Genomic DNA, 20,329 nt, shown 5'->3' on the forward strand with positions numbered 1-20,329 from the left:
CTACTGCTGTCCACACGCGTCTTGGTTTCGGCCAATCATCTCTGCCTTAGAAAAATTTCTGTGTTATCATCTGACCACATCGCATTTTAGAGCATAGGCTATATCACTCGTTTTCAAGTCCTTTCGATAATTTATTTTGCCTCTGACATGCAGTAATGGTGTAATAACCCCCCAGATATTTTGGCTCATGTTTTACCAGTACGGCATACCCCACTATTTATTTTGCAGGGACTCTGTACTGAACCGTTCTGCCTTACGTTCATCCCTGTGTGAACCTAATTCCTCACATGAATGAGTTGATGCCCATATGTAACCGTATAACTTTAGACCGTCCCCTCGCCCATACACGGGCGCGAACCAGGGACCCTCTGCACACATCAACAACAGTCACCCTCGAAGCATCGTTACCCATCGCTCCACAAAAGAGAGCAAATGACGTCACTGATTGAAACGCTATTTAGCGCGCACCACCGCTAACTAAGCTAGCCGTTTCACATCCGTTACACTCACCCCCCTTTTGACCTCCTCCTTTTCCGCAGCAACCAGTGATCCTCTGCACACACCAACAACAGTCACCCACGAAGCATCGTTACCCATCGCTCCACAAAAGCCCCGGCTCTTGCAGAGCAAGGGGAACCACTACTTCAAGGTCTCAGAGCAAGTGACGTCACCGATTGAAACGCTATTTAGCGCGCACCACCACTAACTAAGCTAGCCGTTTCACATCCGTTACACATACAAGAGCGACATGGTGCATTTTCACAGACACAGAGCATTCCTGAAATGTGAGATATTGAATACGCCTCTAGCTACACTATGTAATATCACCTTAGAGCGAAGACATGGAGTAAAAGCCTATAGAAAATGTGGGGAGTGTTTTTATCACATCAACATTTCCATAATGTTGGAAAATGACAGAATAGATCTTTATCCTTTCATGAAAAAAATTAAAAACACTTTTACCAGTAAAAGCAACCTAGCCTTTTGATAATCATACATGATTCAGGCAATAGCATCAGCTACAGATTTCTGTCACATTGCAGCCTCGCTTGCATTCTCACTTGCAGAGCGTGCTGCCTGCCAGCCTACAAACGACTGTTGAGAGAGACTACTTTCATAGCCACCACCATGATTCACAGCCATTAACCAATAAGTGTAAGGCACTTACCCTGAAGAGGCGAAGGATGTTGGCCACCATGATTGACACGGAGCTGGCGGAGGCCCCGATGACGCCCACCACCCTCTCAGGCTTGGTGATGATGGGCGGCCCGCCACTCAGGCATTTGATGTCCGTCCCGTCCTTCTCGATGAGCGCCTGGACAAAGGTGAGCGACTGCTCCAGGGCGTGGGTGTCCCGTGAACAGGTGTCCAGGATCCTGGCCCCCAGAGTGATGTTGGGCAGCAGCTCGTGGTCATTGTTGATGCGGTCCAAGGCGAACAGCATGGCCTCCAGTCTGTGGATCCCCTTTTCCTTCTTCAGCTCCCCACAGGCTTTCCCATTGTTGCCTCTGGCGTGTACAGGAAAGAGCCCACCCAGTGAGATATCCCCGTCAATACGGATGGAGTTGAGGTGTGTGTGGCCAGGTGTTTTTGGCTTGGCCCCCAGGACTACCAGGATACAGCAGGCCAGGAGCAGGACCTGACAGGGCCCAGCCGGACCACCTCTGTGGCAGTCAGTCTGCCCCCTCTTCATACAGCTTCCCAGAAGAGTCATGATGGAAGGCTAAGTTAAACCCGCAACCAACTAAAATGAGTCTCTTTTAAAAAAATACCACAAACAAATGTCCTAAAGGTTAGCAGCAATATCCCTCAGAGCACAGAACTCTCTTCAGAAGTCTCTTCTCATGTCTCTCAGCTGTGACACTATCTCAGTAATACTAATTAGCTTTCTCTCTCTCTTTCTCCACTTCCTTGTGGGGTATTCTCTCTCCCTGCAGTTGGGGTATGGAGATGGTGTGGAGTTACTAAGCAGTTTTGACTGAGGTGGGAGTGAGTCCGTGGAGAGCCATCTCAAGGGGCATTAGAGAGAACAAAGGTGGGAGATAAGCCTTCTTTTCTCCACTCCTCCAGAGCCAATCAGGGGCGTTTAGCTTCTCTCTGGCTCACCCCCCTGGAGCAGGCAGAAAGTCCTCAGTCAGCCCGAGCAGACCTGCAGGTACTGAAACATGGCCTCCCTCCTCGAGCTCAGAAAGACAGCAGACTTCTGAAAGATAAAAGGAGAAAGGGATGAGATTCTGAGAAAAAGAGAGGAGAAAGGGAGAGCTCTGTTAAAAAAAGAATGAGAGATGAAATGGGATTTCATTGGTCTGATCAACAATAGATCTCTCAATGAGGGGGTTTGCTGCATATTAGTTTCCCACATGGTTCTTATAACAATTCTATCTCAATTGGCGTTAGCTCCCACGCACTGCTTTTCAATTCAATAAAACATGAAAGACATTTTTCACTAACTCTCTGCTGTGATGAAGCAGATAATAAGCAGAGTCATGCTTCTTCAATGCTTTTGCATTTGTTAAACATATCTGTGCATAAACAACATTGGAGGGTCACGGTTTCTATCAAATAATATAGATATTCAAACAGAAAAATCACCAAGTCTAATACTGCAGTCTTATAAATGTTTTTTTTTTCTCCATTTCACACCCTTGCTTCACTTGCTATTAGAGCACTGTCATGAATTATTCTCATAAGGCCTGGAGTATAACTGACTCAGAGCCTAAGCGGCACGAGTTCATAGGCTGCTTCGTAGCCACGTCCCGCTTTCTTCATGTGGAAAGCAGAATCTCTCCAGGGTGTTTTACCAAAGGCTTATAAAATATCCTGCTTCAAATAGAGAGCACAGGACGTTCATAATCAAAGTATGAATATCACTTAACTGATGAAGACATTTGCTTGGACCCCACATTCCCCTCGCTCAATTCTCCTCTCCAAACCCATCACCTCAGCTGTATGGCTTCTGTCTCTATTTGAACATATTGGTGTGTGTGTGTGTGTGTCTTCGCTGTCTGTCTGTGTGTCTGTCTGTGTCGGTATCTGTGTGTGTGTGTGTCTGTGTCTGTATGTCTGTGTCTATGTCTGTGTCTATGTTTGTCTGTGTCTGTGTGTCTTCTCTGTCTGTCTGTGTCGGTGTCTATGTGTGTGTCTGTGTCTATGTTTGGCTGTGTCTGTGTGTGTGTTTCGTCCCCCCACAGCAGGCTCTCCTCTACCACTGTGCCAGACTAATAAAGTGGTGGATGTTTGCCCAGTGGGAAAGACCTGCAGCTGAGTCTGTTTCTTCTCTCCCCCTCTGTCTGTGTTTGTGTATCTCTTTCTCTTTACCTCTCTTTCTCTCTACCCTTCCTTTCTTTCATTGGCTGTCCCATGCATAGACAATCAGTCCAACAGCAACTACATTGGCAACAACCTCATACAGCTGTCAGCCATGCCTGGCTTGTCCTGTGATGGAGGCTAGGAAGGGCACCTGGCAGGAAACAGGTCAACATAAAAGGAGATACATGCTGCTCCTTAACCCCAACAATGTGTTGTAGGGTCCCGTTGTTGTGGCTTTGATGTCCCTGATTAGATTAGGAAGTAGGAGGAAGACAGAGGTCAAAAAAGGGAATAGATGCTTTTCTGCAGAACCCTTTCAACCTACAACAGGATTTACAATATACTGTATCAGGCTGCCTTAGTATGCTGTCATGCCTTGTGAATTATAGACAGCAAATCAAATGATAAAAATGCCCCGCTCCAGTAACTGTACAGTAAAAAGATACAGAGAGAGGCCTAGCTGCTTTGTGCTGGCTTCTCCTGTCCTGCTGGAATCCAGAGGGAGATCTTATAGATCAGTCTCCTATAACACAGCATCCATAATGGATGAAGGCTTCCCAGGCTTCCCAGGCTCAGCTGAAGCACAACATCTAGTTCTGGAGAGAGGGGTGAGAGGGGGAAGAAAGTGAAGCAGATGCAGCTCAGGGTCCATGGAGGATTAGGGCTGGCTTGGCAGAGCACAAGGGAGACACTCACTGACTCCCTCCCTCCTCAAATGAGGCTGGGAAGAAACCAATGTCTTCAATAAATAAGGAAAATGGTTTACAATGCTGTGATGGAGATTGCCTAGCTTGAAGAGGACCTGTTAAAAAAATAGTAAAGCCTTTTGTCCGACTGTGAATAGTTAGCATGTTGCTAGCTAATCTATCTCAGGAAGATGTTTAAGCTACTCCATACCTACTCCATTCATAGACGCTAACTAACTTTAGCGCGTATTGATGAAGGTACACTATATATACAAAGTATGTGAACACCCCTTCAAATTAGTGGATTTGGATATTTCAGCCACACCAGTTGCTGACACAGGTGTATAAAATCGAGGACACAGCCATGCAATCTCCACAGACAAACATTGGCAGTAGAATGGCCTTACTGAAGAGCTCAGCGACTTTCAACGTGACACCGTCATAGGATGCCACCTTTCCAACAAGTCATTTTGTCAAATTTATGCCTGCTAGATTGGCCCCAGTCAACTGTATGTGTTGTTATTGTGAAGTGGAAACGTCTAGAAACAACAACGGCTTAGCCACAAAGTGGTAGGCCACACAAGCTCACAGAACGGGACCGCCGAGTGCTGAAGCCCGTAGCCCGGAAACACCATCTGTCCTCGGACGCAACACCCGCTACTAGGTTCCAAACTGCCTATGAAAGCAACGTCAGCACAAGAACTGTTCGTCGGGAGCTTGATGGAACAGGTTTCCATGGCCGAGCAGCCGCACACAAGCCTAAGATCACCATGTGCAATGCCAAGCGTTGCCTGGAGTGGTGTAAAGCTCGCTGCCATTGGACTCTGGACCAGTGGAGATGCGTTCTCTGGAGTGATGAATTACGCTTCACCATCTGGCAGTCCGACAGGCAAATCTGGGTTAGACGGATGCCAGGAGAACGCTACCTGCCCCAATGTATAGTGCCAACTGTAAAGTTTGGGGGAGGAGGAATAATGGTCTGGGTCTTGTTTTCATTGTTCGGTCTAGGTCCCTTAGTTCCAATGAAGAGAAAGCTTAACACTGCAGCATATAATGACATTCTAGACGATTCTGTGCTTCTAACTTTGTGGCAATAGTTTGGGGAAGGCCCTTTCCTGTTTCAGCATGACAATGCCCCTACGCACAAAGCGAGGTCCATATAGAAATGGTTTGTTGAGAACGGTGTGGAAGAACTTGACTGGCCTGCACATAGCCCTGACCTCAACCCCATTGAACACCTTTGGGATGAATTGGAATGCTGACTGCGAGCCAGGCTTAATCGCACAACATAAGTGCCCGACCTCACTAATGATTTTGTGGCTGAATGGAAGCAAGACCCCGCAGCAATGTTCCAACATTGAGTGGAAAGCCTTCCCAGATGAGTGGAAGCTGTTATAGCAGCAAAGGGGGAACCAGCTCCATATTAATGCCCATGATTTTGGAATGAGATGATTGACTAGCAGGTGTCCACATACATTTGTTCATGTAGTGTATCTTCTTCCCAGGGGGACTTTTGTTTAGAGGCCCGATGCTTGCTGTAAACATGAACACGCATCACTTGCAGCACGGTTTTGGAAACTTAAAGAACATATCTTTCATATCAGCATTGAACCATTTTCAAAAAAGAATCGATTCAATTACTACACACCTTTATAAGGTTAGGCTTCCCACACGGCCATATTTCCACGTTACAGCATTTGTTTATGGAAAACAGGTGAAAGACAGAGTTGACTACCTGTGCTAATTAGCTATTTGTGTCTCAGAACACCTGCATGTAACCTGAAGACGGCAAACTTGTCACTGAAAAATACTTTTGGATGCAAAGAAAATGGTTAACACAGTCTACAGTATGTGCATATTTTGCATTTATGAAATTATTTTGATTTGATATGAAAGTAGAGGGCTTTTTGTTTCTAGAACCATACCGCAATTGAGAATCGATTCCCGCTTAGATGGAGTGTATGACTGTTTTGGCTGCCAGAGCCAATTAGCCTCTGAACAGAACATGTAAGGTCCTTGGACTATAAGGAGTAATATTTAGGCTCCTTTAGTCCAATATTGGGCCAGGTAGACCACGTCAGTGCCAAGAGAGTTATATTGGCAGGAATGCCGGCTTAGGCCTAGTCCTTTTTATTACTCGACCCTTTCAGGGATTTGTTTTTTTTGTAAGTCTTTTTTTAACCTTTTTCAGTAACCTCAATTTTGTGTCACCTAATAAATAAAGCTACACCTGATTTTACCCCTTTAACTTTGCCTCCTTTTGCGTCATACCCTCATGGCTGTAAGACCTGTGACTGCTTTCACAAATCTGTACCCAGAAGGTAATGATCTTCCTGAGTGGCCTGTACTCTATGTGTTACCTCAGCTGCAAACAGAATTACAACATTATGTGGGTGGCCTGAAAATAATCTCTCTACCCAGGATAATCCGCTCTTTTGATAATTCTCTATGAGATCATAATCTCAGCATAATAATTCAACCTGGACTCAGTGGTAGAAGTAACATAGTAAATGTAAATCCTGGACACTCCAATTAATATGAAATGCTACGTTTTGTATGGGATGTATTAATTTGTGGATGTCCATCATCCATTTCGTATGATATGTTACGAATTGCAATTCGTACAATATGTTACGAATTTGCAAAACATATGATACGTTACGAATTTCAATATGTTGTGGCTAACGTTAGCTAGGTGGCTAACACTAATATTAATTAGGTGGCTAAAGTTAGCTAGGCTAGTGGTTAGGAGTTAAGGTTAGGGTTAGGAGTTAGGTTAAAGCGTTAGGGTTAGGGAAGAGTTAGCTAACATGCTAAGTAGTTTCAAAGTAGCTAAAAAGTTGTAAGTAGTTGCTAATTAGCTAAAATGCTAAAGTTGTCCATGATGAGATTCAAACATGCAACCTTGGGGTTGCTAGACGGTCACGTTAAACTTCTACCCACCACCCCGACCAACCACCCTACTTTAGTTTTTGTATTTAGTAACCTTCTCTCTTGTGTAACCATACCAAATGTAACATATCATACTAATTTGAGTGTGCTGGATTTACGTTTACTATGTTATGTCAAGTATATGAGAACAGGCTGGATAATTTGAAAAGCTGCTGGCCAGTTATCTGCATGAGTCTCATTTCCAAATCTCCTTCCCCCCAGGTTGTTAAGATTACAAAGCTAATACAGCAACAAGGAAGGTAATTACAGCATAGTGACCAAACAGAGCAGACAAATAAATTGCTTCAGCGCTGGACAATTCTCCAGTGAAATGACATGAAATGACAAGAAACCAGATCAGAATAACAAGCCCTGGCACTTTGGCGCAAGGCGGGAAAAAGTACCATATATCGTATCTCCCATTCCCAGGAAATAAATCAGTTTGAATATTACTCATGTTGCCTGAGATTGTTCTCACCCTCTCCCCCTCTGTCCTCCTTCCTCTCTTCCTCTCTCCGTCCCCTCAGTCCAGCCCCAGCCCCCTCTCTATCTCTCACTCTCTCTCACCATGCCCTCTTAGCCAATGTGGACACGGAAGTTATGTGCCTGGGCCATGCCTTTTGCTGTCAGAGTCTGAGACTGCACGCACGGTGGCATCTACAGCAGATGTTCTAGACACAGGACCCAGATGGGAAGAGCAGATCAAGATCATCTGTCTGTCTGTTGAAGAGGAGTAAGAGGTATAGAGGGCAATTGCTGACTACATAGCAACTCGGCAAGTATCAAAAAACATCTCCTCATTACAACTCCAGTTTCTCAACATCCACTTTCATCAGGTGTCACTGACAAACATTGTACTTCACTGGACATCCCTACAGTGTATGAGCAACAAGAAAATAGTCTGAGAGTGTGCATTTGTGTGTGTAGGTGTGTTTAGGAATGTGTATAATCCAGGATGCACAGGAAGACCGGTTGGTGGTCATTGAAGCTTCAAGTTGCTCAGCGTGCACATCACTGACAACCTGAAAGTATTCAACCACGCAGACAGTGTGCTGAAGAATGCACAACAGCGCCTCTTCCACCTCAGGAGGCTGAAGAAATTAGTTTGGCCCCTTTACAAACCTACAGCACCATTGAGAGCATCTTGTCCGGCTGTCTCACAGCCTGGTACAGCAACTGCACCGGGCTCTCCAAAGGATCACCGCCTGGTATGGCAACACATCACCGGGGGCACACTGCCTGCCCTCCAGGACCTCTACAGCACCCGGTGTCACAGGAAGGCCAAGAAGATTGTCAAGGACCTCAGCCACCCGGGCCACGGCCTGTTCACCCCACTACCATCTAGAAGGCAGAGACAGAATAGGTGCATCAAAGCTGGGACAGAGAGACTGAAAAACAGCTTATATTCCCAGGCCATCAGACTGTTATTAAATAGTCAGCACTAGCCGGCCTCCGCCCAGTGCCCTGAACTTTAGTCACTGTTACTAGTTGGCTTCCACCCGGTACTCAACCCTGCACCTTAGAGACTGCTGCCATATGTACATTGATCACTGGTTACTTCAATAATGTTTAAATACCGTTTTACCCTCTTCATATTATGTATATACTGTATTCTTGTCAAGGCTCATCCTATAACTACTTCTGTACACCTTTTCTGTTCATATACTGTCCATAAGGTCTATACACACCATCATATACATACATACAGTATATATTTATATTCTGGACATTGCTTGTTCTAATGTTTCTATATTTCTTAATTCCTTTCTTTTAATTTTTGGGATATGCGTGTATTGTATTGTAAGGTATTACACTGCACTGTTGGAGCTAGGAACATAAGCATTCGTACACCCGCGATAACATCCACCTACACCCATCATCCACCTACACCCTCCATTTTATAAACTACTTGGTATCAACTGTATGTTCCATTATGGGCCATCATAATACCTGGCTGGTGTATATTGAATGCATCAGCTGCAAACAAATGGCCCCTGGACCAATATGTCTGTCTGGATGGAATAGGTAGCCAGAGTGGGGGGCTCAACTCGATTCAATTTCAGAACACAGAGCTGAAGCCTGGTAATGCCGTGCACTGTGCTAATATGGCCCTCAGAGTGCGGCTGGGCAGCCATGCGTCTGACAGTGATATCCTAATCCGACAGGAGACTGCTGTTTGGCCGTTATGCTTCATCAGCACTCATACTTAGGCCCCAAATGGGCAATAGGATCACAGTGGGGAGCAGAAATTAATTATTGTGTTTCAGAAGACGCTTTTCTGTCTCACTCATAGAACATATGACTGGTGCATGATTCTCCTTGGTGTCAATATACAAGAGCCAAATGTATCCTTGCCTTGAAGACACAAGTGTCTGCCTTCTTATATCAGGAAGGGCTCATACCAATCACTTGTTGACATATAAACAAATATACACGCACATACATCCACAGGTACACATACAACAACCCGTGTCTATCTCTAAGCTCAAAGAGGTCTTATAGGTTCCATATCCATCAGACAGACACTGGAGGTATCCACATCCAGGGAAGTCTGTCAGCTACTTTAAAGGTAATAAAACTGAGCCAGTGAGAACAACCACCACTGGGATCAACCACCACCGTGACTGACTGTCACTTGAGTGGGAAAGAGAGAAAGTATTTCTTCACTGTCTGAGATTGGTAGCAGTGTTAGTAGTTGATGTTATTCTTCAAGAACACAGACCCAAAGCAAATCAGGGGGAGAAAAATATATTTATTCAAAGAGAACAAATCATAGTTGTTATGCTGGAAAGTAGATGGTAGATGGTCATTCTTCCCTGTCCTCAATGGTTTCTTTTCTGAACAAAGAGACAGGATGTAGTTTATAACCCAACCCTAGCCTGTGGTTGACCAATTATAATTCCTGGAAGTAAAATTGGGCTCAATGTATAGACATTTCGGACAAATAAGAACTTGCCACGTGTAGCTGTGGGTCCCGGACTGAAATTCCTCCCGTGTCCCTGACCCATTAATATTCAGTTCCCCATTACAGAAAAACAACTATTTCAATTGATCACGAATTCCCTCTTGACCTTTAGTCCGCTGAGTTGTGTATTTATCTTCAAATATTATTACAGCAGTGACAGATCCTAAATACTGACAGACTCTGTCAAAAGAGTTTCAAATCAGCATGTGGTCTCTTATTTAAGACAGGTGCAAGGAAACACTGTATATTTATTTGCACAAGGGATGTTTTTTTAAACTGCAGCATTAATAGATTTACAGTTGAAGTCAGAAGTTTACATACACTTAGGTTGGAGTCATTAAAACTCGTTTTCCAACCACTCTACATATTTCTTGTGAACAAACTATAGTTTTGGCAAGTCAGTTAGGACACCTACTTTGTGCATGACACAAGTAATTTTGCCAACAATTGTTTACAGACAGAGTATTTCACTTATAACACACTGTATCACATTTCCAGTGGGTCATAAGTTTACATACACTAAGTTGACTGTGCCTTTACAGCTTGGAAAATTCCACAAAATTATGTAATGGCTTCTGGTAGGCTAATTGACATCATTTGATGTCGTACTTTGGTGTGAAAAGTGCAAATCAATCCCAGAACAACAGCAAAGGACCTTGTGAAGATGCTGGATGAAACCGGTACAAAAGTATCTATATCCACAGTAAAATGAGTCCTATATCGACAAAATCTGAAAGGCTGCCCAGCAAGGAAGAAGCCACTGCTCCAAAACCGCCATAAAAAAGACAGACTACGGTTTGCAACTGCACACGGGGACAAAGATCGTACTTTTTGGAGAAATGTATCTGGTCTGAAGAAGAAAAAAATAGAACTGTTTGGTCATAATGACCATCGTTATGTTTGGAGGAGAAAGGGGGAAGCCGAAGAACACCATCCCAACCGTGAAGCTCGGGGGTGGCAGCATCATGTTGTGGGTGTGCTTTTCTGCAGGATGGACTTGTTCACTTCACAAAATAGATGGCATCATGAGGCATGAAAATGATGTGGATATATTGAAGCAACATCTCAAGACATCAGTCAGGAAGTAAAAGCTTGGTTGCAAATGGTCTTCCAAACGGACAATGACCCCAAGCAGACTTCCAAAGTTGTGTCAAAATAGCTTAAGGACAACAAAGTCAAGGTATTGGAGTGGCCATCACAAAGCCCTGACCTCAATCCCATAGAAAATTTGTGGGCAGAACTGAAAAAGCGTGTGCGAGCAAGGAGGCCTACAAACCTGATTCAGTTACACCAACTCTGTCAGGAGGAATGGGCCAACATTCATCCAACTTATTGTGGGAAGCTTGTGGAAGTCTACCCGAAACGTTTGACCCAAGTTAAACAATTTAAAGTCAATGCTACCAAATACTAATTCAGTGTATGTAAACTTCTAAGCTACTGGGAATGTGATGATAGAAATAAAAGCTGAAATAATTCTCTACTATTATTCTGACATTTCACATTCGTAAAATAAAGTGGTGATCCTTACTGACCTAAGACAGGGAATTTTTACTAGGATTAAATGTCAGAAATTGTGAAAATCTGAATTTAAAAGTATTTGGCTCAGGTGTATGTAAACTTCCATCTTCAACTGTACATATTGAGGAAAGCAATCTTCATTTATAATTGTTACCCTTTTTCAACATGTCTGGGAGAAATTGCATACCAAAATGAAGATGAAAATAAATATATTTTAAAATCTTTTTTAGGATCAATAGTTAATTTGTTGACTGTTTATATTTTCTATGTGTGTGTGTGTGTGTGTGTGTGTGTGTGTGTGTGTGTGTGTGTGTGTGTGTGTGTGCGCGCGCTTGTGTGTGTGTGTGTGCATGCGTAGCTTTGTCTTACTATACCTTTGAGAACATTTTGGGGACAACAATTGATTCCCATTCAAAATCCTACTTTTCCTAAACTCTAACCCTAACCTTAATCCTAACCCTTAACCGAAACCAAACCCTTAACCCTGATTCTAACCCTAACCCTGATTCTAACCCTAACCATAAACCTAACCCCTAAACCTAAAATCGCCTTTTTGCAAGTGAGGACTGGCAAAGTGTCCTTACTTCTCTGAATTTTAGTTGGTTTACTATTCTTGTGACTATTCTTGTGAGGACTTCTGGTTCTAACAAGTATAGTAAAATGTATACACAAACACACACACGCATGTGTGTACATGTACACTGTGTGTGTGTGTGTGTGTGTGTGTGTGTGTGTGTGTGTGTGTGTGTGTGTGTGAGAGAGAGGTGGAGCGAGAGCGGGAAAGATAAAGAGATAAAGGAATATAAAGAAGGTGAGAGATGGGTACTTCAATGAAACTGTAGTTTCCAATAAAAGTCAAGCCCTGCATATTGCTAGCTTTATATCTCACCCTTTCCCGGGACTCTGAATAAAGTCAGATTGTAGCAGTTGTAGCCAGATTCTTGTTACCTAACAGTTAATCTATTATGAATGGATCAGTAAGGTGCTAGAGGGACAATGTGGGAGACAACACATGAACTTCTTTCAGGAATATGACTGGCAAGAAAATAAATTACACACAGAACTACAATGCATGTATTATAATCTTGGCAAGTATCACATTCATTTATTGTGAAATGTTCTGTGCACAATGAGCCAGAACCGAGGAAGAGAGAAAAACAAGGGAAGAGGGGTGGTGAGAGAGAGAGAGAGAGAGAAGAGAGTAGAGAGGGGAAAAGAGAGAGAAGACAGAGTAGAGGGGAAAAGAAAAAGAGAGCGAGAGCGAGAGAGAAGACAGAGTAGAGAGGGGAAAAGAAAAAGAGAGAGAGAGAGCGAGAGAGCGAGAGACAGAGAGAGCGAGAGCGAGAGCGAGAGCGAGAAGAGCAAAAGAGCGAGAGAGATCAACAGGTTCATTACATGTATTCTAACTCCATGTTATGCGTCCTGCATTCGTCCCAGCTCTATAACAGACTTCAGACACTCCCCATATTCAAACACTCCCTCTATTCGCCATCAGCTGACTCACACAAGGACGAAGGGTATTGGAAAAAAAATGTATTCACTAATTAACAGTTTGGTCATTATTTTTGTTATTGTTAATAACAGTTAACCAAATTGTTGACAAAATTGTCTTTCTTTCTAGTTGGCGCTGTCCTTGGTGCTAGTGTTGCTAATGTTGTTGGTGTTAGTGTCAGATGATAACATATGTTGAAATTAAATTGGACAAATATTGAGAAAATAAATGTGAGCAAAGAAACACAACCTTCAAAGGACTGTCTGTGTACAGTCCATACCCGGCTAGCACATAACGTTCTGAGAACCATATGTTTCTTATAGCTTGGTGAGAGTGTGGTTGTCCTATGGTTATTTTGCATACAACCTTCCCACAACATTCTGGGAATGTTGCAAGATACCGAGCTAGCAGATTACGTTCTGAGAACCATATGTTTCTTAGGTGGGAATTTCAGTACTTCAGCATAATGTTTCCAACATGTTTCCTCATTGGTCACACCTGATCTTAATGAGTGCTCGTTTCCTTTGAAATGGGGTCTGGTTGAATAGAATAAAATCAACAGCTTTGTATGAGTAAAATAAAAAAATGGCATGCTAGTTCTGTCCTGGTGGTGCAGTGGACTAATTCCATGGATAGAGAACAGAAGATCATAGGTTTGAATCTTACTGATGCAATGCCACAATAAAATGTAAATGTGTTTGCATGATTAATGGCTAAGCAAATTAATTTCCATGTGTCCTATATGTGCTTGGAATTATCTTAAGGTTAGCAGTGCTTTTAAAAGTCTTATTGATGATTAATGGCTATGCAAATTCATTTCCACGTGTCCTATATGTGCTTGGAATTATCTTAAGGTTAGCAGTGCTTTTAAAAGTCTTATTGAAACATGTTCTCAGAACGTTATTTAATTATTACCTTGAAATAACAATTTCCATTCTTACAACGTTAATTAAACTTCCCAGGAAAACATTCAGGGAACCATAGTAAATTGTTCTCAGAACCTCCCTGCTACCTAAAAAGTAATGTTCCCAGAACATGCTAAATGTTCACTTCCGTTCTCAGAACAAACAAAAAACGTTCTGTTTTACCAGTCAAGAAAACGTATGGCTATGGTTCCAGAACCAATGGGAAACCAAAAACTTATGCTCCAACAAATTCCGAGGAACCAAATGTGCCAGTTGAGAAAGCCCTGGTGTAGCGTGATGCTATACAAACTTGCTGGAAACCCAACATCGTCTCTGTGCAGTAGGCTACATGTATTACTCTGAGACGTGATCGGTTTTCACTATGCATGAAATGTGTCAATTATTTACAGCCTGGCCTTTTAAGTTGCTCTGTAACGTATGTACAAGTCACACTGGTGGGATTTGAGCTAGTCGTTGAGGAGGAAAAGTCTGTCTTTGTTCTGGATTTCTTAAAATGTTTACTGTAAAAGGTACACAATGTCTCTCTGAGAGACTGTAGAAAAGTGAGAGAGGGAGGTGAGGGAGGGAGATAGGGGGAAGCCAGTGAAGCAACGAGCAAAGCTAATAGCAGAGATTCCATGTGTGTCCCACTGCATTGGCTAATTTTACATGTGCCACAGTTTACAATAAGCTCTTTGAGCCTGGCTGGTCTGTGGTTTACCATAAGCAATTGAATAGACTGCGCCCTAAATATGCCATGTGAATGAGATACAGTGAACCACTGCCACATCCTCATCCAGCTGCAAGTCTCTAGCCTCATATTATACTGTAGGGGTTGCTCTACAGACCCACTCAAATAACACTAAACCAAGAAATACATTTGCTTTGATGATAATGCAATACATCATTTCAAATGCACCTCGATATTATACTGAGGATTTTCTCATGGTCTTATAAATCAGAAGGGCGAGGTTTGCAAAATGGCTGACATGGTGTAAATATTGGCGGAGGTGTAGGCGACAGACATACACTTGGAATTGTTGCAGACAGTCCAGACTCCAGACAGACTATCAGTGATCACATCATGTGAGTTAGATGTTCAACATAAAACGACAAGGATTCCTTTTCTCTCCTTCTGACAGATAAATGTTGCCAGCGTGTGCTTTTCAGCAGGTGCCAAGCGAATAAGGAGGAGTATTATTCTATTTGATACTCAGGACAGACGATGCTGCTGACACACACACACACACACACACACACACACACACACACACACACACACAGACACACAAACACCAATACACGCACACACACACTCTCCTGCAGATCAATACACATGTTTCACTAGGGCTGGCACAATTACTGTACAACTGTGTAACCGACTGTTATGGATGAAGACCGTCATCATAACCGTTAAAGAATCATTTTAGGGCGTGGAACGAACAGCTGACTGAAGACAGGACGGCCGAGCAGTCGTGCGGTTGAGTCCGTTTCTGCTGTAACTGGGACTCTACACAGGATTGAAACTTTGTTGCTCAGATGAAATGCCTACCTAGGCAACCGATTATTATTATTTATAAAAAAAAAAAAAATTGCTATTCGAACGGTTATTACGGTGACCAGGGTCATTTGGCTGACCAATAACTGTCATCCAAAATTCCATGACTGTCAAAGCTCAAGACATCACAAGGCTCGTAGGGGAAGGGAGTTCAAGGTTGGTTCATAATATCAAAATGAGATGGAAGTGGTGTGTGTGCATGTGTGTGTGCATGTGTGGGTGCATGTGTGTGTGCATGTGTGCGTGCATGTGTGCGTGCATATGTAAGATCTGAAATGCAAGTGCTAGGCGGTGAATAGCTTTAGTCTCCATGGTAGATGTATTTATCCATGGTCATTTATTGTTTGCCACTTGCTCTCATGACTCACCTCTGGTGTGTAAGAGGAATCGTGATGTGGATAGTCTGAGAATGCCTACAGCTAAATGTGTATTGCAACTAAAAGCATCATGAATGGACGTGTTGACTTTGCATCGAAAACTAATAATCTCCCTGCCAAGATAGAATAGGACACACACACCAACGCATGTGACCACCTTCTATTGTACACCTAAAGGAAACACAAACTTCCAGGGAAGATATGATGCAACATCAGCTCCCACATCAAACACCAAGCTTGATCATAACAATCAAAGGTTTGGCATGTCTTCTACCCAGAAAACAAATGGAAAAACACTGTGGAATCCACTAAGCATCACATCCACCCTACTGAACAGACAGCAATCTTTTCTCATGCAGTGGCTCAGTAATGGTTGGCACATCACAAAGCAGCAGGCAACAGTGCAGCCAGGGCAGGTGTTGGCAGTGTGCCAGAGCCCTGAGTAGGCAATGGCTATGCCTCTATTCTAGGGACACAGGAGTGGAAGATTGGGGGAGACCACAAAATGTATTTGTGAGGAGGATTCCAAATGCTTGGGAATCACACAATGGCTATGTCACTGTTCTAGTGAAACCACCCAGCCGGCAAGAAGACAGGAGTGAAGGAGTGGGGGATGTAGAGAAAGGGAGATATGATAAACTGTATTCGTGAGGAGGATTCCAAATGCTTGGGAATGTCACGGTAACGTTGTTCCAAATATAGCCTGGGTTTATTTATGGTCCTGAAAACTGAGGGCATTAATATTGCATCCCCTCTGCTTTTTGCCACCTGTCAAAGAGCGTTTTAATGTTTAGGCACACATGGATGGAGAAGGTAGGGATCTTTAGCATGACAGCTCTTCCATTTGCCTCTGATGCTTTCCTTTGCTTGCCAGGGATGAGGGATCTTCTTGAAGGGTTACATTTTCCTCATCAATCTACACACAATACACCCATAATGACAAAGCAAAAACAGGTTACATTTTTTTTTGCAAATGTATTAAAAATAATAAACAGAAATACCTTATTTACATAGGTATTCAGACCATTTGCTATGAAACTTGAAATTGAGCTCAGGTGCATACTGTTTCCATTGATCCTCCTTGAGATGTTTCTACAAATTGAATGCAGTCCATCGGTGGTAAATTCAATTGATTGGACGTGATTTGGAAAGGCACACACCTGTCTATATAAGGTCCCACAGTTGACACTGCATGTCAGAGCAAAAACCAACACAGGATTGTGTCGAGGCACAGATCTCGGGAATGGTACGAAAACAGTGTCCTCCATCATTCTTAAATGGAAGAAGTTTGGAACCACCAAGGCTCTTCCACACAGCCAAACTGAGCAATCAGAGGATTAGGGCCTTGGTCAGGGAGGTGACCAGAACCTGATGGCCACTCTGACACTGCTCTAGAGTTCCTCTGAGGAGATGGGAGAACCTTCCAGAAGGATAACCTTCTCTGCAGCACCCCACCAATCACACCTTTATGGTAGAGAGGCAAGAAGGAAGCCACTCCTCAGTATAAAGCACAAGGCAGCTAGGGCTGTTACGGTGACCGTATTACCGCCACACCGGCGGTCATGAGTCATGATGGCAGTCAAAAATACATGTGAACGTTTAGTCATGGTAATTACGCTTCTCCAAGCTCTGATGCTACTGATGGTCATTAGTAGCTTACCAAACTCGTTAACTGCCAGGTACTCAGCACTACTCCCTATGATCACTCTGACATCAATCAGAGTGATCGAATGCTTCATGAGAGCCCGTGAGCCCATGTTGCACAACATTTCTATAGGCTATGCAATTGTGTGAGAGTTTGCCAAAAGGCACCTAAAGGATTCTCAGATCATGAGAAACAAGATTCTCTGCTCTGATGAAACCAAGATTGAAATCTTTGGCCTGAGTGCCAATCGTCACATCTGGAAGAAACCTAGCACCATCCCTACGGTGAAGCACAGTGGTGGCAGCATCATGCTGTTGGGATGTTTTTCAGCGGCAGGGACTGGGAGACTAGTCAGGATTGAAGGAAAGATGAACGGAGCAAAGTAGAGAGTTCCTTGATGAAAACCTGCTCTAGAGCTCTCAGGACCTCAGACTGGGGCGAAGGTTCACCTTCCAACAGGACAACGACCCTAAGTACACAGCCAAGATAACATAGGAGTTGCTTGGGACAAGTCTGTGAATGTCCTTGAGTGGCCCAGCCAGGGTCCTGACTTGAACCCGATCAAACATCTCTGGAGAGACCTGAAAATAGTTTAGCAGCGATGTTCCCCATCCAACCTGACAGAGATTGAGAGGATCTGCAGAGAAGAATGGGAGAAACTCCCCAAATACAGGTGTGCCAAGCTTGTAGCATCATACATAAGAGGACAGAGGCTATAATCACTGCCAAAGATGCTTCAACTAAGTACTGAGTAATGGGTCTGAATTCTTATATAAATGTCTTATCTAAATGTCTAAATTCTAAAAACCTTTTTTTGCTTAGTATTATGGGGTATTGTGTGTAGATTGATGAGAGAGAAGAAAAAATTGAATCAATTTTAGAATAATGCTGTAACGTAACAATATGTGGAACAAGTCAAAGGATCTGAGTACATTCCTAATGCACTGTAAATGGCCACAGTTTTAGGTTTTATTTGTATAAGAGCACATTTTCCTCCCAATTCAGATGACACGGGCGGAGAGCTTTTGAGGATCTAGTATTAATCACTGTACTTAGCTCCCCCTGGTTCCTTCTGACATCACCACAACAGGGTGGTTCAGCTTCACCCCGTGCCACAGCATGAATCCCATATTCCCATTTCACACGGAAAGATCCCTTCTATAAAACCTTTAGTCTGGGGATTAAGTCCATGTCATCAACACCAAAGGCTCTCCAACTTCACTTTGAAGCTGGGAGTAGATCCCTGTAAGAAGAGATTAATGGGAAAACAGAGGAGAGGCTCCAGGGTTGGCAGATAGTGTTAGCTAGCCAGGGCTCTAGCTCTGGGACTAATACAACATTTTGAATGCTTTAGTAATGATTGCAGCAAAAAAGGAACATGACACCACCAAAAACCAGGCATGTCTAAAAGGGACTCACTGTGATGTTGACAGAGACTCCTGATACCAGCTCAGGAGTTCAGGGGAGCGTACATGCATCAACCAGCCAACGCATAATGTGCCATAGGGTTGCCACACCACACACAGCACTGCGTCAGGATCTGTGAAAACATTGTTCATGTGCCATAGCTGTAAGTGAATGCCATGCAACTGACTGGAATAGCGATGAGTGGATACGCACTAATTGGAAGAAGGTACATCTCCTCTACGTGTGTATTCCTCTGGTAATACCAATCATCATGTCTTCGTTTGGGGTGCTGATGTGCATCCAAGCCTTTGTTGATACGCATGGTTTGTGCTGTGAGTTCCGTGTTTTCATTGGATTAATTATCTCAGTATCACACAGCAATTAATATGTTGGGAGGAAGGGAAGCTTGTTATGGGTAGACTGCAATTGCAATCTTCACAATATATCTTTACTGTAAATCTTTACTGTATCGTGGAAATACAGCCTAATGTATTTCAATGTTTTCCAATGATGCATCCCACATCCACCACAAAGCCCACTATACAATCCTATACCTCAAAAAGATAACATCAAGTTGGCGGAGTGTCATATCACTCTCTCAGCGTAGTCCCCTCATATTCCTTTTCTGGTTCATCATTCTCTGACACTGGTCTCTAGGCTAGCCTTAAGACCCTGTCCTTCTCTGCTCCAGCCCAGCCTGGCACGAAGAGATGGGCTGTGAAAAGAACCATCTGACCTGTGTTTGAGGCCTGCGGACGGGTTTATAGAGGATTCTGTGACTTGTCAGAAGCTGTTATTCACCCAGAGCCCTGAATCAGAGGGACTAATTGTTGGCTGGGAGAGTTTTACAGTGTTAGGCTAATAAGAAGTGCTGACAGCCTGTCCAACTGTCCATCAATCTGTTTGCATTGTCTGCTAAGACTAATGGATGAAGCAGTGCCTCTCATTCAGGAGTGCTCTTATAGGGAAATAATAATCATCGGAATTTATATCATTGGTATAATCATCATAGTCGTCATCATCATCGTTACTGAAGTGCCTGTAACCAAAGTTACAAAGGAAGCTCTGTTTTCCCAATGACAGAAGTGCCTGTGTGAGACCCCACAATGTTTAATTTTTTCTTTACGCTTTTCTGACGCTCTGACAAATATCTCCATCATCTTAGAGCCAAGAAAGAATAAACATAACTTTTACAGTTGGTTCAGGTCCAGAACCCTTACCCCTCCTGCGCGAGCATTTGTCCCTGAAATATTCTATCCTTTAACTCTGGTGAGAGTGAGAGACAGGTTATAGTGCAGTCTCTCGCTCCTACCCTCCATCCCTTCCTTTCCCTATCCATCCCTCCCTAGAAGGCTACTATGAGCTTTTCTTATTTACATGCCTGTGGTATGCATCCTGGTCTTTACAAAATATGAGCATTCATTATTTACTTCCTCCCACTTTATCTCAGTCCCTCTCTCTTTTTATCTCTCCCCTCTGTCTCTTTTGGTGACTTCTCCACTGCGGAAAATGAGAAAACCTCCTCTTTGAAGCAGA

At 43.4% G+C, this 20,329-nt stretch overlaps 1 protein-coding gene across 1 annotated transcript in view; it reads right to left on the minus strand.

Moving 5' to 3' along the window:
* LOC112221956 (metabotropic glutamate receptor 4-like) overlaps window positions 1-20,329 on the minus strand; it is a 323,222-nt gene that overhangs the window by 232,501 nt on the left and 70,392 nt on the right. Inside the window, exon 2 of the mRNA XM_024384429.2 lies at window positions 1,169-2,203. Within this exon, the coding sequence (XP_024240197.1) occupies window positions 1,169-1,714 (546 nt within the window). The 5' untranslated portion in view covers window positions 1,715-2,203. The remainder of the gene's footprint in view (window positions 1-1,168; window positions 2,204-20,329) is intronic.

This window comes from Oncorhynchus tshawytscha, linkage group LG22 (assembly GCF_018296145.1).
Source record: "Oncorhynchus tshawytscha isolate Ot180627B linkage group LG22, Otsh_v2.0, whole genome shotgun sequence".
NCBI classification, from domain to species: domain Eukaryota; kingdom Metazoa; phylum Chordata; class Actinopteri; order Salmoniformes; family Salmonidae; genus Oncorhynchus; species Oncorhynchus tshawytscha.